We start from the raw sequence: 27,791 nt of genomic DNA on the forward strand, positions 1-27,791 counted from the left end.
ACACACACTTAGAGCGATGCAAACAGAAGAGAGGAGGACGGGGAAAGGCCAGTGGAGGGTGACAGAAGAGGGAATAAAGGGCTCAGTAATGCACGTTTTTCCAGAGCACACTGTACCATATGTGTCAAGGAGATAAGTTATGCATACACACACTGACATTTTGATGTGAGAAAATATGTTGGAGTTAGGGGATGTGGTCATACTGTACAGAGCTATCTGTGCACCTGAGCCCAAGGGAAGTGTCTGTTTATTTATTTGGGGTATTTGTGCAGACTAAGGCTACTTCTATAGATTTATGGCCTACAGCAGGAAAACTCTGTGTGATGTAGCTGTAATTAAACTTGATGTCACTATCAATCATATGACTCGCTTTGCTCCCAACGAGGAACTGAGATCAGCATGCTGACCCTCCACTCGACTGCTCTTTCGTTTCTGAACGTCTGTGTAAGACGGCCTCATCCGTGCGGATGCTAAGAGAAATCTATGAAGCGTGGCAAAAACAGACATTGGAGGTATTTTTTGTTTACAAAAGCTCATTATCTAGGCAGTGGGTAAACAGCTAGTGCTTGTGTGTGTGCCAGACACTAGAGCTCTGACAAATGACAAAATAACATGCACAGTACACACACCATTAATCAGTACCTGTGTGTCTTCCAAGGCACTTAAAGGATATCCCTGAAACACTAATCAACATCATGTGTTCGCGAGTTATTACAGCACATCTGTGGCACCAGCATACACACAGTCCTCTCCAACTGTCTCAGCAGCCCTTCCAACCAAATTATTCACATCCACACTTCAGCTGTATACTAATTTGGCTTTTGAAAGATTCATTTTGGTTAAATTATCTACTGCATTGTCATTGGCTGTTTTGTTTTCCCCCCTTCTCCTATAGAAGGTGAGGTATCAGACCTATAAAAGGGTCCTCTCATGTCTCATGGACTTCTAAGAAACAAGCATCATAACCTCTCTAATCTGGTGACTGAGGTCACACTGCACTGAAACATTTGTCCTAGGGCAATGGCTGACAAATTACAGAAGGCTGGGACCAGAGAGAACAGGCCTATTTAGACTCCAGCTGTTCAGAATAAGAGCCCCTAAGAGGTCAGGGCCACAGAAGACCAAACATATAAGTTATAAATCCAGGCAATGCTTAAGTATGGACTGATCGTGTCCTCCGTGATTTTAATAACAACTTTCCCCAATAATGTGATTTGAAACACCCACACAAGCCCACACGTAAGGGTTTTTGGGCCTCAATTCCACATAGCAACAAGAAATACAGGCACGATTGAGGTTAAGCTTTTCCATTAGCCAGCATAATGAAATTGTAGAATTAAGCAATGCATATCATATATAGCACATCAAATCTACTGGAGAGTAAGCAAAGGTTAATTGCTAGTTACTGAGGGAGACCATTTGAAACTGCTTACCCAGGTGGAAGATGTTTCACTGTAAATCTCAGAAACGAGGGCTTTAGGAGATGCATAAAAAGGGAATAGCCCAATGTAGGCATCCCTTGCTGCAACTGTTCTTTATTTCTTCTCATTTGAATTCCATCAAATGATTTTTTTGTAACAATTTATATGTGTAGATTTGCACAAACGCGCCTCTTGTATGAAAAGAAAAAAACAACTTAAGATTACGGTGTCTTTTAAAATATGTTTTCTTTTATGCTTTCATATTGCCTGTATTGTCTTAACAGTATTATCAACGGTCGCCTCTGCGCACACAGGGAGACGAGAAAACCTGTTGCAGCAGCGCCCTTTAAACAGAACTGCAAAGCTGACCATAAAATTCTCCGACACATTCATGCGCCTGATCCGTTGAGATCAGAGTGATTTGATGGCGGTGCAAAAGAAATGAGTACTTTCTAGACACAGTGATATAATGTTCTGATGTTGTACTGATGCGCAACGGATTCGGTGCGCCGTGCGTAAACGCTACAAGCAGCTGCATTCATACCTGTCGTCGCTCTGCCAGTCCCCGAGCAACAGGTCTCGGAACCGGTACCGAGGGGGCAGCGGGAGCACCTCCTTCTCCAGTTCGACCATGGTCCCCCTCCTCAAAACCCAGAGACAGAGACAAATACCACCGCAAACCGCACCTCCACAGCGAGGAGGTGGTCTCCTCCAAAGCCAACTCCGTTCCTCTTCCTTCTGCTATTCAGAACATAAATCAGCAACGAACACATTGATACACCTCATGGTACCGTATTCGTCCTTCTTCAAAAAAAAAATAAAAATAAAAATCTCTTTTCTGCCACCCGTCACAATGCAGCTCTACTTTTCTTCACACTGAGGCAACAGGTCGAAGATGTTCATCCGTCAGTGGGTAGGGGTGGCTCCACTTTTCTGTGACAGCTGGAGAGCAACTGGTTGTCTCTCTTTAACACCAGCATCCTCCCTGCCTGAGCTCCACATGGACGCACTGACTGCAAATGTGTAAAGAAACGTCGGGGAGAAGTGCGCTGTTGCCACTTTTTTCCCCTCCCCTCAGTCTAACCAAAAATAAACATCGACAAAAACTGTGATCTTAATATGATTTTCAATTAGCAATAAGCTCTCTCTCCGTCCACATCTGCTCAACACTGTGAACGATAATGATCTCTGTAACCCACGATAATAATAAGAAAACTGTTACACATACGCACACGTGATGCCTAGAAATATCTACTGCACTGTGGAGACCAGCGCGGATCTCAGTCGTGAGTCTATTTCGGCGCTATAGTTTTCCACATTTTTCTTCAGTATTATTCTTTTCATAAATATCAGCTGTTGGTGGTTTTCAATCAGGAGACGTGTTTGTCATGTTAGGAATTGCTTTGCTTTAAAAATACATGAGAGCGCGTCCAATTTATTTAGCGCAAGGCTTTGGTCGTGCATATTCATTTCCAGACACTTAACACGATTCTGCACGGCTTGCCAAATGAGCTCTGAGTGCTGCTGCTCTCTTACTATGTATACATATGCTAAGTGTATTCAAAATACCCAATCAAAGCAGAAGATACAAAACGAAAAAAAAACCCCCCACACAATTAATCACAGACTTTAAAAATAAATAAATAAATAAAAATGAAAATCCAGGCCACAATTTGAATTCTGCATCCTCCCTTAATGTACATAATCAATACACATGTGCAATTAAGGGAATAAAAACTTGCAAATTACCGTTTTACAGTTTCAATCAGTACTCAAACATCTGTGCTATATTTTACTTTCACACTTCACCTCTCAGGGGTTTAATCTTGTAGAAGCTCTTGGTCACAACAGAAGAGGTGATGAAATTCAAATGCGGTCCTTAAGAGGCCTGTTGACCCAAAGCCGCAGACAACAGGTGTTATTCAAATTAACTTTCGTGGATTAATATTGATAAAGCAGCCCCTCCGTGGGCTCCACACAAAACCAAAGCGTCAAAAGGTTTACTGCCAGCTGAGGTTGATTTGATCGATGTTGGGCTTGGATCGTAAGCATGTTGGCGTCAGTGCGTTTGTCCATTCAAATGAGTCATCTAAATGTAAATGTTTGTTATTTTGCGTATCCAGACAGATTAACTTTATCCCCAATTAGGAAACTTGCACAAACATATTCAGGTTTGTCGTAAGCCTGCTGTAGTTGCATCCATTTCGCCCTCTGGTGGCCAATCAGGAAGCAATCTTCATCTTTGCAAACAGCTGACAACAATTTGTCTGTTAAGATTAAAGTTAAAAGCTCAGAATATATACACATCGACTATTACTCTGCCTTTGGTAAAAAGGAAAAAAGAAGGTACCTCTGTAATACGCTTAGCCATTAAAACATTAAAGAGGTTGACAGGAAGGCAAAATATTTAATTTCAAGTGGGTGAGCCTGGCTGTGTAGCCATGGTAACAACACAAAACTGTCTGCGGATATCAGAGGAAATAGTTCATGTGTTTCAAACCTCATTTAAACTGCATTCAGTCTAACATTACCATAATGTGTACTCTGAGGACAATCTGCAGAGGCTGCGTAAAGCAGCCTGTTGCAAGAGACAATCGGGCTTTATTCCTGTAGATCAAAAGTCATTCTCCTCACCGCCAACAAAACAAGCAATTCATATACAAATACAGACAAAGAGTAGAAAACAATCAGCCATAAAAAAAGTCATTTAAAACAATATAAAATCTGTCAGTTGAGATGAATAGCAAACAGTCATCTCCCAGCTTCTAGTCCAAAGTCACGTTAACAGAAGCTAAAGCATCCACAGCCCAGCTGGGGTACTGGTCACCAGAAGGAAACAGTCGCTTCATGAACGTCCGTATGAACTGAGGGAAGCGGCCTTCCACAATGCTCTCTCTCACAGAGCGCATCAGCGTGAGCTGCAAAGACAAATGATTGATGAACTGAGGAAAAATAATGCGATTATTATTGATCTGCAGTGGGAAATGATCTTTTGCTGTGCACAAGGTCAGCTACAGGTCAGTGTCCTCTGAGGTAGTATGTTAATGTTTTGCAGCAATCCATTAAAAAGTTAATGAGGCATTAAACTCTGGATCAAACATAGAGTGACCGTCCGATGGTCAACCATCACTCCTGGACACTCCAGAACCACCATACAAGTGGCTTAAAAAGAAAAGAAGAACTAGCAAACAAATAGGATGCATAATCGATTGGATTATACTGGTTACAATTTCCTAACACCCATTTTGGCGACACATCTGTCAGAATATGCGGCTTTTTGTGCTTCTGATTATGTCAAAGCAACAAAACGAGTTGTGCCCCTGCCATACAAACCATACTGAAGGATTTAATAGCCATCACTGAGAGAGGGTATCGTCATGTCACATAAATTTGAAAAGATAGACGTTTTTCCTCATATTTCTCCCAGAGAAATATACTATGAACAATATGGTGTCAGGCTTATTGAGTGACGATGGCAGATACAGGAGAATAGTAAACTGATTAATCGTCAGATTTATTCCATGCATGTGCCTTTTTAGTATGTTGCCTGCTTTGAATCATGAGAAAACTATCAGAATAAAATAAAGAAACCTGTACTTTGTCAGTCATAGAAGATTTTGCTCAAACTGACCTGGTAGGCAATGTTGTGGATAGTGATGTGATGCATGGCTGCAGTGTCACTCTTAAACAGAGCATGCAGGTAAGCTCGACTGTGCCTGAAAGAGGAAATGCAGATATTATTTACACCGAAGTGCTGAATAAACCCCCCACCTACCCAGATTTTGAGCTTCCTCCTTTCACACAACACTCTGCTTTTGTCTGCAGGACATTTTAGACCAAGTGATGCCAAAGGACTTATTTTTGCTAGTCTTCAAAGATATGTTATTATCTAGATTTAATTTTCTCAAAACAAATAAATATAAAATGAAACAGATAGGTAGAATAAGAGCCAGCTGGCTAAATGGGATGTTCTAAGGCACTAAAAAGAACTTCCTAGGCTTCAATTTCTGTCACAGTAAAGAAAATGCTTTGGTAAACTGACTTACTTCTTGCAGGTAGGACACTGGCAGTCTGGGTCTATGGGCTTGAAGTCTTTGGCATACTGCTTATGTTTCACTTGGAGAGTTCCCCAGGGCACCAAGGCTGAGCCAAACCTCTGAGAGAAAAGAACCATGACTGTCAGAACAGAATGAAATACATCTGAAGTCAGTCGTGGATCCTAATGCGATTTCTCAGAAGGTAAAGACGGATTACCGCAGTGCGTGTTGGGAAAACGCAGTCAAACATATCACATCCCAGGGCGACGCATACCACCAGATCCACAGCATACCTACAACACATGACCATGTGAATTTATTACATGGTTAAATGTACCACAGCCAATATTCAATTCAATTTTATTTATACAGCGCCATATCACAACAACTGTTGCCTCAAGGCGCTTTATATTGTAAGGTAGACCCTACAATATTACATACAGAGAAAAACCCAACAATCATATGACCCCCTATGAGTAAGCACTTTGGAGACAGTGGGAAGGAAAAACTCCCTTTTAACAGGAAGAAACCTCCAGCAGAACCAGGCTCAGGAGGTAAACAACCAGGTTACCATGATGGATTTCAGTGAAACCAGTAAACATACCCTACACCCATGAGATAGCGGGGCTTTTCCCGAGGCAGGTGATCAGTGCTTAGTGTCACCATCCGCCAGAAGTCATCCTTCTCTTCTCCTCCACTCAGTCCACCAATGGCAAAACCAGGAACGTCACGCTTAGTCATTTCTACAGGAAGACAAAACAATATCTTAAGTGAAAGTCTGATCCTTTATCTTGAATTCTGATGTCCTTTCCAAACTGCATGGCCCTTTAAATAACTCGGATTAGTTCCTCACCACGCCCTGATATCTTTGATTCACATATGCTTCCTCAATAGACTGAACCATGTAAACTTTCTAGTTAATGCTGCCACTTTTCCACTTACTGAAATAAGTGTAAAAGGAAAAAGGGATCAAGGCATTTTAGCATGTTTTCATCCTCCATAAATAAGATGGAAAAATGATGAAATTATTCAGCTTGATTTTCAATATCGGTACATGAAGAAAAAGAAAAAGCAAGATTAGTTACTGGAGACCCACTCATGTTAATTGCCTGTTAATTTTGACCAGTATCAGCACATAATAGATCTAGTGGTCATCAGCATACAGTCATGTAAGTCCATGGAAAAAAAAGAAAGAAAATCCAGTAAGTGCCTCCCACCTGAGCTCCTTAGAAGCAACAAATTTCCTTGTAAAAAAAAAAAAAAAAACAACAAAAACTTGGTATGTGTTATGAAGCTATTCCAAAAAAAATGTTTTCCCAGTTTTTAGGCTCTTAAAGTAAATATTGGTGGATACACAGATTTTTTAAGACGTTAGAAAATTTGACAAAGAATAAATCACGGCTATAAAATGGTATCAAATGTAGGTAAATGTATTTACTGTAACTTGTTTTGACCAGACACCCATCTCATGTAATAATATAACCCTGTGCAGTTTACAAAAATGTGCTTTTTGATGTTTTCTCCAGTGAATTATTAGAAAACACATAAAAAACCCAGGGTTACCAAGATTAACTTGTAAACTGGGGACACTGTGGTGTTGAAACGGTTATGTCTCTCTGATATTGATGCTCAAAAGCAGGTTATAAAAAAACAAAAAAACAAGCTGAAAAAAGATGAGATTTGATTTTGACTTCTGACATTTGAATGGGTGTAAAATTGATTTTTTTAAAACACAGCCCAAGTGTGTTTTTTCAGCCCGGAGAATTTAATGTGACTATATTCTGCATTTAAGTTATTTCAGCTCTAAAATGCTGGAAAAATACAGTGAATAGTGCCACAAAAAGTGCCAAATTTTAGCTCACCCCACGTATGTCTAATATGGCTTTTTTTTTTTTTATTCGAGAAGCTGTTACTCAGCACATATCCTCTGCAGCACATGTAGCAGAGGGCACATCAGCTGAGCAGACAGTGGTGAGGATGCATCAGCATCTTCACATTTCACTGATAGTTTGTGATAAACAAAACTAATAATTCCCCCACTTTAACCTAACTAACATACTGTCTGAATATATAAGATAGTACCATCAAAAAGCAAGAACATTTCCCTGTGTGCTTTTCTTCCAGCATGCCTGCCAATTTTAGATCAATCTGATCCCAAACGGGGGATCTTAAAGGACTTAACAGTCAAATTTCAGCCTTTATATCAATGTGTGTTTGTAAAGCACATCAGCCAAAATATATTTATCATTAAAGGAATCTCAGTGTAAGCATCAGCCTCTGTTTGTTTTTTACCATCTAGACAGGCCTTGCGCAGCTCTGCATTCAATCCTCCCTGAATGATGGCAAAGAGGTTTTGTTTGTCTCGATTTTTATTGGCTGCTATGCAGCGGTCCAGCCAGCGAACGGATCTATGCATGGCCTCTTCTACCCGTGGTCCTGTCACAGTACTGCTGACCACGTCATCCAGCTGCATCATGATGTCTGACCCTGGAAGAACACAAAGAAACATGAAGGTGCTGTCCGTCAGCCACAGAAATACTGACAAAAGCTCAGAGTATCTGATGGTTAACGCTGAGTCAGTTATTTTACTCCTTGCTGACCCAGACTGTTCTGTATGCTGATAGACTTCTCAGGACTTAGTAAGATTTCTTTGCAGTCGTAGGGGGACCTGAACTTGACTCCTTCCTCCGTAACTTCGGAGAGCTCGACGAGAGACACCATCTGAAACCCCCCACTGTCCTGTGAGCAAAGAAAAAGAAACGCGTGGTTTTTAAGACAAAGATTTCCAGCCACGTGTTGTACTTTTATTTGTCACCCACGTATGACAAATAAAATGTGAAGTTAAACTCACAGTTAAAAGATTTCTCTTCCAGTTCATGAACCCATGCAAACCATTGGCTTTCTCAATCAAATCAGGACCCTTTAGGCAGCAGAAAAGACATTTACACAAGAAAACTGACATGAAATCGTCAACAAATGGTTTATGCCCAGTAAAACACGAGATAAAAATTAAATTTGCGTTATAGCAAACCTGCATACCGGTCTCATTCCAAGGTGGTATGTGTTTCCAAGGCAAATCTGACATCCCAGATCTTCCAGCTGATCCACAGTGATTCCCTTCAGGGTCCCCTGAGTCCCGACGGGCATGAAAACCGGGGTACTGACGGTGCTATGAGGCAGTATTAAATCACAGGCTCTCGCTTTAGTTACTGGGCATTCAGCAACAATTCGCAGAGAGAGAGGAGACAAAGCTTTCTTTAGGGACATGTTGTTCTCTATAGTTTCTGTATTAGCTCCACACTCTATGGGGGCAGCCATGTTTTACTGATCACGTGACATGAACGGACCTCCAACTGACAATCGTGACGACCAATTAAAAATTAATTATGTGATTTGAGCCTTAAGACGTCCAATCAAAACGAATTTTGGTGAAGCGGCAGCAACATTAGCCAACAAACCGCTTTTATTTGTGCAAAAGAGGCGGGGCTATAGTAACCGGCACCGATAGGATGTCATCTTCTGTGACCGGATGGTGTTTGTGTAGAGGAAGTTTTGCTTGCGAGTTTTCCGTCCGTTTCGACTGTCTGGGTATTTAGTTGAGGGGTTTTGTTATTATATGATATGATATTGGTGTGAACTGCATTACTGGGAAGCGCACAAGTATTCAAAAAGTGAATAAAAGCCCGAGCTGAAGAGGCGGGGTTTTAGCACTTCAGAGTAACCCGAGAGCACCTTGCTGCTAAGCTAACGTTACTGAGCTCGCTAGCGCGGCTAGCATTAGCCTCCGGTCTGTGTTGAATTGAAGGGGCTCTTCAAGCTCACGAAGCCATGGGGAACCGGGGCATGGAAGACCTGATTCCCCTCATCAACAAGCTTCAAGACGCATTCAGCTCCATTGGCCAGAGTTGTAATTTAGACCTTCCTCAAATCGCGGTGGTCGGTGGACAGAGCGCTGGAAAAAGCTCGGTCTTGGAGAATTTCGTTGGCAGGTAAGTGATAATAGTTAAATGAGCTAGTGAAGTGTTACGCCCTTCTAACAGGCCATGCTTGGTCGTACGTTGTCAAACAGCCCTTTTTTTTGGTCTGGGAGGTACGGTACTTTTGGAAATGCCAGTCGCATAAAGCTAAGCTAACGTCACTTTCCCAGTACGTAACGTCAATATTGATTTACGCACTTGCGCTGTAGCTTCAGCAATTTAAGATACAGTGTTCTTGTGTATTTATGTAGTGTGATATTTGTGTTACGAGCTTAAAAAGAAGCTTACTTGGGCTTTTTCTCTCTTTTCTTTACTTCTTACAATTTTTTTTTTTTCAACTCGATTAGATCACCAACTCTTGTCTTACATTTGCTGATAAGTTCGTTTGTCCTGCCTAGTATTTTTCTAATATGATTAAAGGCTTGTTCTGGGTTGCCGTTTTTTCAATAGACCTTAGTGCACGTAATCTTTCCTACAATCTAGCTCAATGGGCTTTTCCCCCTTTTGTTCTCATATTGATAACTACAGGCCACACCCTGAGAGTCCTACAGAATTTACATTACCAACAATTTTAAAAGCTGGAGGGATGACTGTTTGTTTTACAAGGGAGGGAGTTTTATTGGGTCGTAACTGGCAAGGTGTATGGGGTAAGGGGGTATCGCAGTGTAGACAGAAAGTCACCTACTTGTATTTTTACAGCTGCTTATTGCATTTTGACACAAAACTTTGACCTCAAAGCAGACTGTCTCTCTTTACAGTACTGACATTTCCTCAACATGTTTCTGTAGCAGACATAACTTCCTTTACCATCTTCCTCTTTTGTTTCTGTTTTTGGCCAGCGTTTAGAAATTACGGAAACAGACTTGACATCACTGTTTTTTGAGATGCATTGCTTATAATCTACCGTCCTCCTTACCATACTGGCTCTATCATTGTCATCAGGCTGGTCTTGTTGTTGTCTCCTGCAACAGCAATGAGTGAGATCACCCTGAAGTAAAAAGAAACATAACAAGTTTGCTCTGTAGTAGCTTGTTTAACAGGATTCCACCTCCTTTGAGAGACAATCAGTGTGTAGCCCAACCCACACACATATGCAGGCTGGTCGGCAGACTGGAGAAGGCACATTGGCTATCAAGATGACATGCACATAGGCTTTTGGTTATAAAGACGGAAACAAGAGCATGTTGTAACTACTCTCGGGCAAGAACATGCATGCAGATTAGACTTCCACTCAGTGTGCAGTAATTCGGATGAGTGGGACTTTGTCCTGGGAGAGCACTCGACACAAATCGGCAGCAATTAACTTGAGACATTTCATGGTGACCTTGATTTGCTATCGTGCTGGTTTTCCACTTTATGCGTGTTTACAGGGCAAACATAAATCCACGTGCTGACAAATTATTTTAGCATTGTAGGCTGTTCACTTTCATGTACCTTTCATAAGGTGTGTTTAATATAGAAAAGAACAGCATTTACTCTGTTTGCATGTTGATGCTGTGCGGGTGAATTTAATGAGGGCTGACAAGGTGAAACAGTCTTACTTCAACCTTGAAGCATGGATCTTGGAATTTGTTCCCTCCATTGGGCATTTTGACATGTAACAGCTGTTTCTTGATTTTTAAAATGACACCTAAAAACACAACCATGTGAGGACTAATGATTATCCAATTAGTGCTATGTACAGGATTAGTGCCACTGTGAGCCACACACCACAATTGGGATGCTAACGCTGGGTTGTTTTTGGCACCTGTGAGGCATGGCTACTGGAAACAAATGGAGGAACATGTTGAATTGTTTTTTAACTTCACTTGTAAAACCCTTGCTAAACCTGTATGTTGGCAAAGCTACGTATAGGTGTCCTGAGATTCAGACAGATCAGTGGTCTCCAGTGATTGATTTGGGGAAAAATTTAATTTCCTTCTGCTGTGCAGATCATTTAGAGTAGTAAAATAAGTCAGGCTAGGCACACTTTAGGAGTTGCTGTACACTGCTAAAGTGATAGGCAAACTCATGAGTCATTGTTGACTAAAAGGTTTGTTTGAACCGATACCTAAACTTTGTACCATGTGTTCTGCTCAATTTTTTTATTTTTTTTTTTATTCAAAGCAGATGAAAATGGTGCGTGTTATGATGTTGTGGAAAACTTCATTTGCAATTCTCTGTGGTTACGCCATTTTTTGTTGTTGTTCTCTTTTCTTTTCACCATGAGTACTGAGCTTCTGTTACACTCGGTAATGGCTGCTCTGTAATTTCCCCAGTGACTGAGGTCTTTTCTTTGGTGAGGTGCATGTTGTGTGTAAAAGGCTGGCTTCATCTCTGTGTCCTATGGGATGAAAATAATCCCTCTGTTTTCTTTTTTTTTTTTTTTACCTTTTGACGTACCAGCAACAATAGAAACAGTGTCACTTATTGCTGGGAAAACAACTGGGACAATGGAGTGATGATTCTGCCACAGACAGTAAAAGCTGCTCGCTTTCTCTCTCTCACCTGGACTTCATGCTGATGTCATGATCCACAGGTGCCAAGTGACCTCACCGCCTCACTGTTAATTTGGCAAATGTTTGACTGCCACAAAAAGCATGTCGGATGCGGCTTGGTTTCTGCTTCAGATTTCCTGGTTTCATTGGAGAGGGGAAAAGTTGGGGAGGTTTTGGGATCATGTGACCTAACTTGCTATTCTTTTGGCCTCTGCTTTCAACAGCGTTAGTGTGGAAGACAAATATGTTTTGCGTGGTTGATCCACATTCTTGCTGGGCAGAAGTTAGTTTAATAAATTAGTTTGTGTTTCAGTCTGTTGGTACGCATCTAATCTTATTACATTATCCACCCAGCCAACTTAATGAGTGACCTCAGGTTTTACTGCAACACTGAACACTGACTTGATCGACTAAATAAATATTTATAATAGTCTGTATTGCTTTGAGTTAACTTACTGGTCCTTACCAGAAGATATACTAAGATATTACGAAGAAAAAAGTAATCTGTGTAGTTAAGAACTATCTTGAATAATAAGCAAATTTTCTTTCTGTGTGTGTTACTCTACTGAAATATTTATGGACCAGTGCAAGTATTTTAAGTTCAGAGATGCTGATTACACCCATGTCTCTGTTTTGGCTTTGGTGTGTTGTAATTTCATTGTGTCAGTTGGGAGCAAAGACGTCATATCTTGTAGTGCAAGCTGGCCTGGGTGGAGGTTATTATCAGATCTGTAGCAACTACACTGCAAAAGCAGACATTTTTTTGAAGTGTTTGATCAGTTAAGTTTAAAGGGGACCTATTATGCTCACTGGAATAGAGTGGCTTTGTTGTTATCTCCTTTTGTGCAGCTCTTCAATTCAGCCGCTGTCTGAAACAAGCTATTTTAGCTCTATCTTCAAGGACTTCCTTCCTTTGAACTGACTTTCTTCTGATTAGCTACCCTTCACAAATAGCAAATTTGGGCACCAAGCAACTATATTAAGGATATCCAGTACACGTCACAAACACCCAAGAATAGGTGAAACGGTCAGAAACTCTCTGAAGCTTAGAACCTTGTCTTGATCTGCTAAAATATTTTAAACATTGCTCTGCTTTGATTTCATGGCACATTTATCAAAATATGACCATGTTGACATAAAACCTATTCACTCAAGGTTGATGGTCAAGCTTTGCTGTCCTTTCTGCAAGTACCCTGGCATGATGGTGGGAATATATGGAGGAATTCAAGCAGAAGTGTGGATGCTTTTGTGTAGTGCCGTCAGAGAAGAAGGAGCACACTCAGTTGAGTGGCAGAGAGTGAAGGGATTTTCCACTAAGCAGTTGGATTTTGGTAGTGCTTCAGGAGACTTAGCTGCCTAGCAATGGCTCTTCGTGCTCTCATTGACAAACTGTGGAGCGGGAATGCAGATTGCCATAATTATATGTTCATAGCCACTCTAGAGACCTCCTGAAGTCCCACCAAACCATAAACACGTTTTTTTTTTGTGTGTGTGTGTGTGCGCTATGCCCTCCTGGGAGGACCTGCTGTGACTTTAGCGTTTTTCATTTTGGTTTGCATGCTTGAAAAGGAGACTTTGTAGCCCTGTATAGGCATGAGGAGAAGGAGGACAGGGTTGCTCTGCCTGTTTGTAAGAGGCAGAGGCTATAGGGGCTGGCAGGCAGGGGGAGGGGAGTTGGCTCTCATTCTCTCCCTTCCCTAGTCTCTCTTGATTTTGCTTTCTCTTGTGTTCAAATGAAGGGAGGGCAGCGCATGGATTGATGCTCTTTGCTTGGCAATGCATAATGCATCAAATGATACACAAGCTGCTCAGCCTCTTCTATCATTTACAGCGCATCAATAATGGAACCCTGGCCTCTTGCTTCTTTTCAATATGTCACCGCAGTTTATCCAATTCTGTCTGCGCAGACTGACTGGCTGAATTCTGTCCTTGCTGTATGTCTCCTCAAAAGAGCACTTTCAACCAAACATTATGGGCACTTTATTTTATTGCTGTGGATCTTTCACCAGTGACCACTTGTAAGATGGGATTTCACTACTGAGAAGTCAGTGAGAGTTACTTGTAAGTGGAGAGTATCCTTTACCACCAATGCTTGCTGGCTTCCCTAGACAGCTTCTTCGTACCATTTTCCACATCTGATCTAATCTTGTCACACCTGACACACACAAAGTGGCTTTCTTCTTTTTCTCTCTCCTCCTTTTTTTTTTTTCTTTCTAAATCTGATCCACAGCTTTCTGCCTTACACAGCACCAGTGCTGAACCACTGACCTGTGGATTTTTGCTGACCCCTGGTCAACTGGTGAGAAGGTTCGGGATATTCCCCTCTGTTTGATCACAGTCTAGGCCTAACAAGCAGTGTGTAGTATGGAAGCTCCCCACTTTTATCCTGTGGGTGACACATTGGTTTCATCTGAAGTCAGCCGGCAGGCTGAGCAGTGCCACAGTGCCCTTAGACATGTAGGTCTGGTAATGAGAAGAAAAAGAGGATGTGGGTTAGTGACGCACTCATCACTTCTAGCAGTATTCCTGGCCTAGGAGTACTGATTACCAACAGATGTAGTATGTTTGTAGGGCAGCAGACTTGACATTCAAAATTTATACGGGTCTGCAGAAAACTGGGTGGAGGCGTTTATCTGAAGGCTGACTAAGCAGGCTTATCCATGTGGTTAAAAATTCCATAGGTACTCTGTCACTTTAAGAGGAACAAACAAGGTAACTGTGAGTAACTTCTCATTGTTTCCTATAAGCTTGGTGTCTCAGTTGTGCACTGTTGCACCCGTTGTTTGTTTGCTGTCATTTAAAGCTTATGCACTGCATTACATTTTGCAGTTGGCATGATGAAAGCCAGTTGTAGGTGCACCTATTCAACCTATTCTCCGACCTGGGGCCTAGTGTGGGAAAAGCATTACATGCTGCTGGCATTGACACAAAAGCTAACAGCTGCTAGCTGAAACTGTAGGCCGGAGATCTGAATCTGATAATGGCTTGTTTTTCAAGTGGTTTATAGATAGTGAAACTACATTTATGTTACTCAGTCTAAATTTTGAACAGGATGTTATGTTCCATAGTGTGAGATGTGCTTTTCTTCATTTGTCAAAAAAACTGCACATCCAAAGCCAGCATTTGTAAGACCCTAACAAACAAAAATTTTGGTTGCAACTTGTGGTGATGTTCAGTTAAAATTAATACAATGAAGTTTAACGTCTGCAGTTGTGGTCCCTTGCTGTGTTCATGTTTAGGAAACCCATGCAAAGATGAATTATTTGTTGATAGTTTTGTGTTTGGCATCTACCATAACAGATTTACATGATTTAATGTTAAAAACAAAACAAAAATAAAATGGCTCTCTTTAAGGCCCACTTTCAAAGAAAGCCCCAAAGTGCATAAAGACAACCAAAAGACAAGCCATTTGGCCTGCTTTGAACATCACTGACACTTTGTGGAGTTATCCAAGCGGCTGTAGAAAGAGGTAATGGTGGACTTAAAGGCAGCCTTATGTAAATGTGTTATATTCTTGTAGATAAACCAGCAGAAGAAAGGGATTGACTCCAGACAAGGTGTTTTGCTATGTTACAAAACCCAAACTCCAGACATTTTACATGTCTAAAGCTTACAAAGCTATGTAGCACACCAAAAGAGAAAAACACAAGACAGAATAATATAAGACATCATTACAGAGGAAAAAAGTCAAAACTGAAAGTTGCCTCCTCAGCTTTGCTGCCACACCTTCTCCCCTGGAATTGAAGTAAGCTTTTGGATAATCATAACAACACTGAATTTGCTTTAGCTGTAATACAGATAAATGCACCGCCTATGCACGTCTTCAAGCTGAGCTGCAAACATAAAAGAAACATACAACAGAAGTGAAAAGATTTTCTTGTTACACCAAAAAGTTTCAAGACACACGGCTGGAAGCATTATACGCAAGTTTAAATGTTACAGGGGGAAACTTTTCTCGATGTTGAAGAAAAGGCTAAACTATTTGGTGAGGAGAAGGAAAAAATGTATTCCAAAATTGCTGAACTATCGATACAGATTATAAGTTGCATAATTTTATTGAACCTACAGCTGCATTCAGTAAACCACACAACTCTCTGTAGGTATCTGGCATGGTCGGTGTCATAGGGCTGAGCTAGTCGATTCATATTTATTTTTTATTATTTATTTATTTATTATTTATTTTTAAACTCAGTCTTTCAGCCTACTTGTCTGCTTTGAGAGGGATCAAGGTTCCACAGTTACCAACTCCATGAAAATTAAAGATTTTGCTATAAAGCCTGTCCATCTGTGCTTGTTCTTCAGCCTTGTGTGATATCTCAGCAGGAGACCTGCTGGTGCTCTTGTCAAGACTGGCTTCCCTGCCATCACACTTTCAGACATTTAGAGTGGCGCTTGTCCACCTTTGGTTTTAAACGGATTAATGCTCGTCGTGAAGCTTTTAATGCACTTACTTCAGGGTAATTTGTTTTTGACAAGTCAAGTAATGGTATCTTCTCTTAATCCAGTCTTTTTGTCCGTTTTGTACACTGCCATGCTCTATTCAAGTTTTATCTTCCGAATCGGTGCTGTTTCTGAAGTGCAACATCAAGGTTTTAGTTAATCTTTTCATAAAATATGAATCGCATCACTAGAGTGTTTTTCCAGGTTATAGAGGTTGAATAATTCTGACTGAAACTGTAGTCGTATTTTTCTCTTGTCAGACAACAAATTTTAAATTGTAGCCCATGAACTCTACAATCTAATTAGTAATTTCTCCAAAGCTGTTGTGCTGCAGTGGTAAAACATTGTTTCCTATGTTACAATAAAAGCTTAGCTGGTTATTGGTCGATACTGGCATTTAAAATTATTACAAAGAAAGTTGGGGACTTAAAGTTGTGTTCTTAGCCTAATTGCTACATAGTGACTCAAAGCTTTTGAAATGTGTGCTTCTTCTTTGTCTAGTTTTTTTTTCTTCTGTTTTTGTTTTTTAAGATATTGCATCAAATATTAGTTGAACTGTTTGCAAACCATTGAACTGTGAATCGCAAATGCATTTAAAGCGATAAGATTAGCACAGGTGCCTTCATTGTGTTCTAAGAGTTGTCATTGTGTTCTAAGGATCACTGTCTGTGGACCTCCCGGAGGATCTGTTCTTAGATGGCATTATAATTACACCCTGTTTGGTTCATTATGAAAGGAGATCCATAAATTAAAAATGAAGTTGGTGTAAGCCATTGCAGATATGACCATAAATTCTATTTTAGGGTGCATTTTGCTCATACTAGCAGCAGTGGGTGTGCCTGTATTGGTCTGTCTTGCTGTAATGATGAGAGAAAATGACTTTGTCACATTTAATTTGTTGTGAGTGAAGTTGGAGGCGTGAAATTCTCCTGTGCACATCAATTTACCAGAGGCCAAACGGTGGGGAAATGGACACTGAGTGCAGAAAAGAATTGATGTAACTTTTTCTTTCTTCCTGTCTCTTTCTTTTCATCTTGATTACTTGTATTATGTCTTTTGTGTCACCTTTACAACATATCTGGTGTTTATTTTTTTTATTTTTTCTCTCTGTCTCTTTCACTCAGGGACTTCCTTCCACGTGGATCAGGTATTGTGACCCGCAGACCTCTCATTTTGCAGCTGATCAACAATAAAGCAGGTGAGTATGTCAGCCCTGTACACAGCCACATCCCAATCTCCTTTTGTAGCTGCCCTGCATATGGCCTCCTCAGTCACAATGCCTCAAGCTAGGCACACTGTCTTCTATTTGCTGCTTTCATCCATTTAATTTAATATTTTCTCTCTCGCTCTCCCTTTCCTTTTTGTTCCCTTTGTCCTCTGTCTCCCCTTCTCTCCCTATCTCCCCATCTCCCCTTGTGAACGTCACCCTGTCACTGTATGTAGAATATGCTGAATTCCTGCACTGCAAAGGAAAGAAGTTTGTGGATTTTGATGAAGTACGGGCAGAAATTGAGGCAGAGACCGACAGGATAACAGGCTCCAACAAAGGCATCTCTCCTATCCCAATTAACCTGAGGGTGTACTCCCCACATGGTAATGGACACAAGTCTTTTTGAGACTTTAATCACAAAGTCCAGAAAATCATTTTTTAAAACTCTTTGCTCTCATGTACATATTAAGACCATTACCCAACACACCCCTTTTTTTAAGCCATTGCAGATACGACCATAAATTCTATTTTAGGATGCATTTTGCTCATACTAGCAGCAATGGGTGTGAATGTGAATGTTCATCCTCTGTTTCTCTTTAAAACTGATCATTGTTTTAGGACAGTACTGTCTGATAGGTTAATTTATTCATACAGCACACTAAATCAGGAAATTGGACAGGCACGTTTTGGCATGCTATCAATAAAAATAATTACTATATGTAAGATATTGATATTGTCATTTAATATTCTTTTAATTTTATACGAATACATTTATAACATATTAGAACCCCTGTGAGGCTTATAGAATGTTTCCGTCCATTCTGCAAGTTTTATAAATCTGCCATATAGTCAGCATTTTTGAACTTTACAAATTAGCTTTCCAGAGATCCTTGGAAAATATTTCAGAAAATAAAAATCTGTTCTTTACAAAGCCAAAGGTCATTCTCTTATTGCTGGATGGTTCTTATAATAAAACCCTTTGGGTCAGCTGTAGAAAGAAATAAAATTCACTGTTGCATCCATGTGAATGATGAGCCATATTAATGTAAATAACAAAATGTAAAGTAAAGCTGCAGGACCATTTCAGCTTTGCATGCTGAGATGGTGTGCTATAATCAGGGAATGCTGCAGCTATTTCCTGCATGCATGTAGATGTTTTGAGGGCTGTCAAGTTACAGATCACTTCTTGTGCCTCTAGTTGGTAACGGACAACACACCAATTATATGTCATGTTGCCCTTTATCATGTGTAGAACCCACAATGAAAATATCATGTACGTTGAATGGTCTTTTGCGCATAATGTCTGTTCCTGTTACCAGTACATGATGCTCCGACTGTGGCTCGGCATTGGCATTTAGATGTATTTATGCGTGGAGTCTTATCAAGAATGCCAAGTGTGGAGCAGACTGGACAGTGTGCATTTGAGTTGGTTACTAAATGGCACTAAAATTTACTCTTGACTTCAAAATGGTGGATTTCCTTTTTGGTTTAGGACTTGCCTACAGTTTTATCTGTACTTCTTAAGGTGTGACATGTGTGTACCAAACCCTTAAAATAATACAGAATTAAGAATTTTTAAAAAGTGTCACAGGCCTAGCTAGTATTAATAAATAGAACTGACCCAATAGGGCGTCCCCAGTCTCAGTGCTCAGTCCTAATGAAAATAACACCTTACTTGAGCAAACAATGATATGCATGGGTGTTTCCTATTTTCCATTCAAGAAACCTGATTATCTACTTTAATCCATCTGAAAAAAAAATATGTATTTATGATTTATTTTAACTTCTGTCCTTGTATGACTCAGTGCTGAACCTGACGCTGATTGATCTCCCGGGAATGACTAAGGTTGCTGTAGGAGATCAGCCACCAGACATAGAGCACCAGATCAGGGATATGCTGTTGCAATTCATTACCAAGGAAAGCTGTCTGATCCTGGCAGTCACTCCTGCCAACACTGATCTGGCCAACTCGGATGCTTTGAAGATTGCAAAGGAGGTGGACCCGCAGGGTAAGCGTGCATCTTTGTAGTAGTCTAACATTCAAAGAGCAGGCCTCCAAACCCAAAGTTTTAATTAAAAAAATACACTTTAACATTGCATGTTATGATGCCTATTACCTTACCTTTAATCTGCTACTCCCGTTTCATCTGCAGTTTACTGTGGAGCAACTCTCCACATCTTATTTTTTCGCCAAAGGCCTCTGCCAGTGATGAAAGACATTGATGTAATATCTATTGTTGTCAACTGTTTGGAGTTACCAGGATTTGTGATTTAATTACACATAACATGTGATTTGAGCATCATTACATAGTTATACACAAACATCACCTGACTAAACTAATAACACAAAAATCCCCTTAATTTTCACGTAATTAGAGAACACATTGACTAGTTGTTTGAAATGTAAAGTGAACTATGGTTACAAACCCAATTCCAAAAAGTGTTGGGACACTGTGTAAAATGTAACTAAAAAAATGAGATGATTGAGATGATAAACCTATATTTTATTTACAATTGAACACAAAACAAAGATCATTTAAAATGGACTGAGGGAAAATGAAAAACTGTTCTGAGATCAGGCAAATCAATTAAAAACATTTGCTGTATCATTAAATAAAAAAGAGGACCCAGGACTTATGAGCAGCTGAATTCCTAAAAGTTAAAAGTAGATGGGATCCTACACCGTGGTAAACATGGCCCGGTCTCAGGTTTTGGTTTTGTTTGTTTTTTTGGGACATTTGCTGCCATCAAATTCATTTTATTTATTTTTTTTCCTTAAATTGGTACCTTTTCCCAGTTAGACACATAACATGTTTTTATAGTCTAATCTGAATAAAATATCACTCTGAGATTTGTAAATCGTTTAATTTATTTCAATGTTAGTTACAAATATTACATTTCTGAACATTTGTATAACTACACTTAATTATGTGCAGGTCTGCGTACCATTGGTGTTATAACAAAACTGGACCTGATGGACGAAGGGACAGATGCCAAGGATATTCTTGAAAATAAACTTCTGCCACTGCGAAGGGGTGAGGATCATGCACATACTTACAGGAACATGCATTTACTTGGCTTTAATTTTACACCTGGAATGACTCTGTGTGTGTGTGTGTGTGTGTGTGTTTAGGTTACATAGGTGTGGTGAACCGCAGTCAGAAAGACATTGATGGGAGGAAAGACATTCGTGCTGCTCTGGCTGCTGAGAGAAAGTTCTTCCTGTCTCACCCAGCCTATAGACACATGGCAGAACGCATGGGTACACCACATCTACAGAAAGCACTTAACCAGGTTTGTAGTCTTTTTAAATTTTGTTTAAAAAAAAAAAAAAATTGTTATCTTATCCCTGCCATGCCACTGATATCCTAAAAATAAAAGGCTACTTTTTTTTCTATAGCAATTGACCAACCACATCAGGGATACCCTGCCTGGTCTGCGCAGTAAGTTGCAGAGTCAGCTTCTCTCCCTGGAGAAGGAGGTTGAGGAGTACAAGAACTTCCGTCCAGATGACCCGACACGGAAGACCAAGGCTTTGTTGCAGTACGTGCAAATTAATATTTCTCCTGAGAGAAACACAAACAGCATCATTAATTATGTTGTGCTGAAAGGAAAGTAGAAAGGCTTTGGTAAAAGGCCTGTTCTACTTAAAACAGTGGTTCTTAACCTGGGTTCGATCGAACCCTAGGGGTTCGGCATAGCCTCCGCCGTGACATGCACGGCTCATTTTGTGCACCAGTAAAAAACATATGTGTGTCTTGAATTTGAAAAAAAATCGTATTTTATTTTTCACTAAAGAGGCGTTCAGTAAATGCGCATATGAAACTGGTGGGGTTCGGTACCTCCAAAAAGGTTAAGAACCACTGACTTAAAATAAATACCACTTTTTTTTTTTTTGGACCATTGATGTTAAGTGCCATTATTACAGATAAATTTGTTTTAATGAACAGCAAGCAGGGTATTCACAAAACCACATGTCCTTCATCAGGATGGTGCAGCAGTTTGGTGTGGACTTTGAGAAGTGCATTGAAGGCTCCGGGGACCAGGTGGACACCAATGAGCTTTCAGGTGGTGCCAAGATCAACCGCCTCTTCCACGAGCGCTTCCCCTTTGAACTAGTCAAGGTTAGTACTGTGGCATAACATGCATAAAACAAGCAGTCGGACACAGGGAATCAATCATATTTAGAGCAAGATGTACTTGGAAAGTTTGGCTCCTAGGTTTGATTTACATATAAAGTTGTTTGTTTGTTTTTTTTTTTTGTATCTTTTCTTTTATCCAGATTGTTTTTGATGAGAAGGAGCTACGGCGAGAAATCAGCCATGCAATCAAGAATGTCCACGGTGTCAGGCAAGTGGAATGGGACGAAAAACACCCCCCTCCCTCCGAAAAAGAAACTCCTCAATAGCCTCTTTTCTGCTTCAACCTTAAATACTGCTGTAGCCACACACATGATTTTCTCCCTTCATCAGAGCTTTTATTTTACTGCAATTCAAATTTCCATAATCAAGCCTTGGAATCATAGACTAAAAGTACCAATTAAAATTGGTGTATTCAGAAAGTGTTGTATGAGATTTTAAAATTTTCTACTTTTCCTCAGTGTTCTTTCAATCCCTTTATCTCCTCACTGCAAAGCCACCCACTCCTTTTTTTGTTTCTGCCTGCCAAAGTATTCGGTTATAATGCGATTTTGTGTTACATGTATCTGTATTAGCTGCATTTGTGTTGTTGTGTATTCCTTAATGAAAATCTTCTGTCTTATCTCATTTGTCCTTGTGTGTTTTTAATTATACGCACATTCGGCCGTCTTTGGCACTTCATCTCCACTTCTCCTGTCATGTTTGTCAGTGTTTACTTAGTATTTACTTTTTTTTGTGGGGGGGGGTTGTTTGTTTGTTTATTTGTTTGTTTTTTTTGTGGTCTCATCACCTGTCTGTAGATATATATATTTTATTTTATTTATTTTTTACCAACATCTCTGTTAACTGTCCCATCTGTCTGCCGCTGTGCCTATGTCTCTCTGTGCATCCTCAGAACGGGACTGTTCACTCCAGACCTGGCGTTTGAGGCCATCGTGAAAAAGCAGATCGTTAAGCTGAAAACGCCCTGTCTCAAATGTATCGATCTGGTCATTCAGGAGCTCATCAACACAGTCAGGCAGTGCACCAACAAGGTACTGCAGGTGGTCCAGCATCTCCCGACCCAGAGACATAGGGCGGGGGGAAAGCATGGGTGTGCCAGAGGGTGAACTGACACATGACATTAGCATCTTCTTAGAAGATGTAGAGAAGCCTCGGCTAAGCTACCAGTGTTTATAAGGAGAAAAGTTCTGTGCAGTTTACCCCGGCTTCACCCAGCCCCATGAGCTCTGTGTGCAGGCAGCGCTGTCGTGTTTTGGAGTGTTGTGACGGGTAACGTGTTGTTGTGGATAAGAGATGTTTTCTGGACTGAACATCTCAAGTCTCTCCTGGACAAGCTGCACGTCTCACAACTTGATGCAGAATGCCAGTGAAATATAGGGTGGTCTGTAAGGTGCAACTTTGGCATTAGTCATCACCATATTCACCTCATTTAAGAGGGGCTAGCTAGTGAAGGAAGAGATGTGAAGTACCTGCAGCTTGTCTTTCACCACTGCTTGGTTTTGTCTGTCTGTGCCTAGAAGTGACTAACTGAACAACAACTTCTTCTCTTTTTATTTCCTCTTTTTTTCCCTTTCCTCTCTTTTCAATTTTTCTTTCTTCAATTCCTGCCGTCTCTCTACCTCCTTAACCAAATTCAATCGATCCAATGACCTCTCAGAACGGGGCTCTTCACCCCTGACCTGGCTTTCGAGGCGATTGTCAAAAAGCAGATCCTCAAACTCAAAGAGCCCAGCCTCAAATGTGTGGACCTGGTGGTTTCTGAGCTCACCGCACTCGTCATGAAGTGTGCCGTTAAGGTAACCAGGGACACACCAGCCAGGAAGATGGCATTTAAAAAAAAAAAAAAAAAAAAAAAAAAAAAGGATTCCTTTTCTTTGTAAATGTGTATCACCGTCATCGAGTTTCCACCCCAATGAAATCCGCTCCAAACGACTCTTTGCCACTACGCCATCTGTGTCCACTGCATTGAATGTGTGCATCCTCCCATTCTTGCTGTCTTCATACTTTTAGAAGTTCCCATGCCATTTGGCAACTTCTTGGCGTGTCAGATTTGCTCACATTTGAAATATTAAACACAACTTTAAATTTCCACCAGCTGTCTCTCACATGTTGCTGGACCTAAGCATCAGCTCATTAGAGCATTTTTTTCCCCCCACCTCCACATTGCTTCTGGTCTGTCTAAGCAGAGGCGAGCCCACCGCTGCTCCCTTTCTGACCCACATGACAGACTGACATTCTGTTATCTGCTGAACCGGATGGAAAGGGAACAATGTGAGTCAGGATGGGGGGGGCTGAGATGATATTCAGAGCCCTAAGGGCTCTGTGGGTGCTGTGACAGCTTGAATGAAGCGTTTCCATAGCAACAACTCTACACTACCATCTTGTGGACAGACGAAGGCTCTGCATCTAAAGACCTGATTTTAAAAAAAAATCTGCTCTGTTACCCAGGCATCCATAGTCCCTGTCTTTTTCTCTGCCTCACCCACCCTGCTATTTCTCATCCAGTCTTCATTAATATAACTACTACAGTCAGCTAGAGACGACTGTTTTACACACACACACAAAAATACATTATGCCAACAACAAATATTGAGTGCGACAAAATTGGATCTTTTGTTAAGTCATCTCTGGCTGATTCTGCCACCTTATATAACAGACGGTCATTGTGGCTTTAAAGTCTGTTTATGTGTGTGTGCTGGATTGTGATTGCCTGGATATGTGTGACACTGCAATGTCACTTGACTATCTCTTTCCCTTTTCTTTGTTTCCTACTTATTTTCACTTCTCACTCCTGTTTCTCTCTGATACTTATTGGTAAGTCTTATTAAGCTCAAGCTCACATGTAAGTGTGCATGTGTCTCAGTTCAAGGCCGCAGTTATGTGTTTTTGTTGCCTTTCAGCTCAACTCCTACCCCAGACTGAGAGAGGAGACTGAGAGAATTGTCACAACTCATGTCAGAGAAAGAGAAGGGAAGACCAAGGACCAGGTGAGATGCTGGCATGCTGATTAAACATGAGTTATCATTTTTCATGTGCAAAAAATGCATCTACAGTTCCTGTGTAACCTCAGTCCAATAGTAGGGCTGGGTATCGTCACTGATTTCTAGAATCGATTCGTTTCCGATTCACAAGGTCCCGATTCGATTCGATTCGATTCAGTTAAATTCGATTTGAATCTGGGAAATTTTGACAGTCAGAAATATTATAATTCAGATCAGTACATTTACATATTTTTGTATCTATAAAAAGGAAGCTGACACACGCAAGACTTTATCAAAGGTGTGAGCGTCACAGCAGATGCCTTTGTGTCAAAGTAGCTGAAGATAAAACAGAAAAACATGAAGGTGGTTTTCCTGGCCTGGAATTTTATAAAAATATTCTGCAGTAGAGAGAGCTGTGCATGAAGTGTGATTTTTATCGTGGTGGAAGCAAAACAGTAAAAGTCAGAGTGATTTCATGACGATGCTTATGTGAAGCGTAGTTTGGATCTTCTTTTGCTGCTGGTTCAGTCAATATTGTTTGGAGAGAGATAAAACTAACAGCTTTAGAATCAGCGCAAAAAGGGCGTGAACACAAAGCGCGGACCCGCCGACAGCTCAGAATCAGCGAGCTGTCGGCTTTCAGCCCCGACCGTGTCCGTGCAGTTGTTGTGCCAAAAAGTGATTGTCTGCCAGAAAGTGATTGCCGTCCGCGGGAGCGCGCGCAGCCGCTTAAAGCTGCAGCGCCCGTCGGGTGAGAAAGGCGACATCTCACTGATTCTGATCCGCGGGTCCGCGCTGTGTGTTTACGTTCTTGTGCAGAATCCGTGTACCTGCTCTCATTTACTGTCTTAGCTGTTTGGTGGTTGTTGAAATTTTGTGAGGTTTCACCTGAGATTCTTGTGTTTCGGGAAAAATAAATTTATATTAAAAAATCGATTCAGGATTTTAATGAATCGATTTCACGTTATCCAAGCCAGAATCGATTTTAATCGATGAATCGATTATTAAAACCCACCCCTATCCAATAGTTGTATGTTTTGGGGTTTTTGTTTTTTTGTTTTTTTAAACCTGTCCTGTCCAACTTTTTTTTTTCTTTTCTTTGTTGTGCCAAACATATTTTTGCTTTCCCAAGTAGAGCACAGTAGACTGTGTAGGCTCCTCTTGCTAATGTTTTTGTATTATTTATTTACTTTATTATTCATGTTAATGTCCTGTGGTTGTTACGCTGGAGCAGACAGGGGGTAAAGGCCAGATTGGTGAAAGATGAGACATGAAAGCAGAGAACTAGAAAAAGGAAAGGGAGAGGGGGAAAAAATAGAAAAGAATGGGATCGGGAGGGGGGTCGAGAGTGAAGTAAACAGACACACTGGGTCTCCAACTGCTGTTTCTGTAACAACGCACACACGGATGATACATGGCACCAAAAAGACAAAACAGAGGGAGGTACACAAACGGATATACCATTTTGCTGACAGAGAGAGAGAGAGGGAGACCCCCCAAGGGGGCAGGCCAGCAACCACACCAAAATGCCCAGTCACGCACCCCAGAGCCACCAAGCGCACGAGGAGGTGAGGGGGGGAGAAGTGACACATGAAGTTATGATATAAATATAATTAATAAATGTTATAGTTTGTAATGTGAAGAAGTTCATAGTTAACATTTTAACACCTAGCATTAACCGTATCAATGACTCATCAAGCATTTTCAGTTTCTACATCTGATAATCTTCCATCTGAAACACGAAAAAGCACATTTTTCCTTTTAAAAACACCCTTAATCTCCCTGCAATTCTTTATCAGTAATTTAAGGTCATGCTATGCTAGTTGCCGTCTAGGTGTCTGCATGCATTCTTACCAGTGACGCACTATAAAATGTTTTGTCTCAAGTCTATTCATATTTGTGGTTATCAGAGCTGCTGCCTGTTATATCCTGTATATTAGAACACTGAATGCATTATCAGAGTTTTTTTTTTCCATAAGGTTTGCAACTGTGAATAAGCCTTTAAGTGTAAGTGTGTGTGTGTGTGTGTGTGTGTGTGTGACTAGTCCTAGTCATCATTGGTATTTAGTGCTGCAAGTGTTTTGTAACTGATAGTTTGACCAAATTAGTCAACATAGATTCTAATCTCCTTAATCTTCAGGGGAAAAGTTTAATTGGCCACATATGCTTTAAATATATTCCAATTTCGTGTTAATTTGACTCATTTCTGCTAAATTTTCACAGAAATCTGGATTGTGAGAGAGAAGGAAAAATGTATTTATTTAGTTTCAGGTTTAAATTGTCCACGCTAGAGTTTCAGTCCTGGTAGCAACACTTTTAACCAGAAATCAAAACAAGTTGAGCTGAAATTCAGATTCTAAACTCCACTGCATCATTAATGCAGCACTGATGGGCTGTATCACAATGACTGTGTGAATTTAGTTCTAAATTTCAGGGTTTCCTTTTGTTCAGTGTGTAATATCACAAGAGACACTTTCTATTTTGTGCTCACTGTAATTGGTGTTTAATTGCGAACTCTCCCTCTTAATCATAATTTTCTGCCTCTAAGGTTCTGCTGCTGATTGACATTGAGCTGTCCTACATCAACACCAACCATGAGGATTTCATAGGCTTTGCTAAGTAAGTACCCCTCCCACCTCCACCTTCTCCAGCCCAATTTACAGCCTGCTGTCTGTGACAAGTGTCTCACCGAGGGCAAGTTTGATGAACTTTAAATTGCCTTTTGTCCGAACGTGTGGTTCCATTGATTTTTTTTTTTAAAGAAAAGACATGTAATACGATAACTTTCAGCAATCAATACGCATGCAACCCAGCTCTCACTTTAGACCTTTCACAATCACTTCACTGCTCCTGATTCCAGGTGTTTCCTATAATAAGTTTGCGCCCATAGATGATTGTCTGAAAATGCTAGCCAAGGCACTATGTAGCTTGTTTTCCCTTCCATAGTTACCCGTTCGCATCTGTCATATAAGCGACACGCACACAGCAGTCTGGTTCACAGCGCTGCACACTTTCAGTAGAATGTGCATGTGTCATATGAGAGAGCAAAGGGAGAATATTTCCACCCGTTGGTTTGGTTGGAAATTGGAGAGTGAGGTAATTATGC

General features: G+C 40.6%; 3 protein-coding genes across 13 annotated transcripts in view; 1 reads left to right on the forward strand and 2 right to left on the reverse strand.

The window, feature by feature from the left end:
- The window catches only part of kcnt2b (potassium sodium-activated channel subfamily T member 2b), a 43,987-nt gene extending 40,210 nt beyond the window's left edge, over positions 1-3,777 (reverse strand). The window contains exons 1-2 of one of the 4 annotated variants that reach the window (XM_005468685.4): positions 3,231-3,777; positions 1,966-2,159 (exon numbers count right to left, since the gene is read on the reverse strand). In XM_005468685.4, the coding sequence (XP_005468742.1) occupies positions 1,966-2,054 (89 nt within the window). In that variant the 5' untranslated portion in view covers positions 2,055-2,159; positions 3,231-3,777. Of the gene's footprint in view, positions 1-1,965; positions 2,638-3,230 lie in introns of those variants that run through there. The other 3 variants (XM_013269562.3, XM_013269565.3, XM_019357846.2) reach the window with 3 other exon arrangements.
- A 31-nt stretch (positions 3,778-3,808) lies between these two features.
- On the reverse strand, positions 3,809-8,861 carry qtrt1 (queuine tRNA-ribosyltransferase 1). The gene is made up of 9 exons (XM_003441973.4): positions 8,498-8,861; positions 8,310-8,378; positions 8,059-8,197; positions 7,751-7,945; positions 6,063-6,201; positions 5,676-5,751; positions 5,468-5,577; positions 5,053-5,137; positions 3,809-4,339 (listed from the first exon to the last, which is right to left on the reverse strand). The coding sequence occupies exons 1-9, from the start codon at positions 8,774-8,776 to the stop codon at positions 4,187-4,189; spliced, it is 1,245 nt and encodes a 414-aa protein (XP_003442021.1). The 5' UTR covers positions 8,777-8,861; the 3' UTR covers positions 3,809-4,186.
- Positions 8,862-8,964: 103 nt separating this feature from the next.
- The window catches only part of dnm2a (dynamin 2a), a 32,028-nt gene continuing 13,201 nt past the window's right edge, over positions 8,965-27,791 (forward strand). For 6 of the 8 annotated variants that reach the window (XM_025906315.1, XM_019357847.2, XM_025906314.1 and 3 more), the window contains exons 1-12: positions 8,965-9,447; positions 17,477-17,550; positions 17,796-17,945; positions 19,368-19,571; positions 20,499-20,597; positions 20,696-20,856; positions 20,963-21,105; positions 21,551-21,686; positions 21,845-21,912; positions 22,597-22,735; positions 24,605-24,691; positions 27,234-27,304. In XM_025906315.1, coding sequence (XP_025762100.1) covers positions 9,287-9,447; positions 17,477-17,550; positions 17,796-17,945; positions 19,368-19,571; positions 20,499-20,597; positions 20,696-20,856; positions 20,963-21,105; positions 21,551-21,686; positions 21,845-21,912; positions 22,597-22,735; positions 24,605-24,691; positions 27,234-27,304 — 1,493 coding nt within the window. In that variant the 5' untranslated portion in view covers positions 8,965-9,286. Of the gene's footprint in view, positions 9,448-17,476; positions 17,551-17,795; positions 17,946-19,367; positions 19,572-20,498; positions 20,598-20,695; positions 20,857-20,962; positions 21,106-21,550; positions 21,687-21,844; positions 21,913-22,596; positions 22,736-23,361; positions 23,501-24,604; positions 24,692-27,233; positions 27,305-27,791 lie in introns of all 8 variants that reach the window. The other 2 variants (XM_019357850.2, XM_019357851.2) reach the window with 1 other exon arrangement.

Source organism: Oreochromis niloticus, linkage group LG4 (assembly GCF_001858045.2).
Source record: "Oreochromis niloticus isolate F11D_XX linkage group LG4, O_niloticus_UMD_NMBU, whole genome shotgun sequence".
NCBI lineage: Eukaryota > Metazoa > Chordata > Actinopteri > Cichliformes > Cichlidae > Oreochromis > Oreochromis niloticus.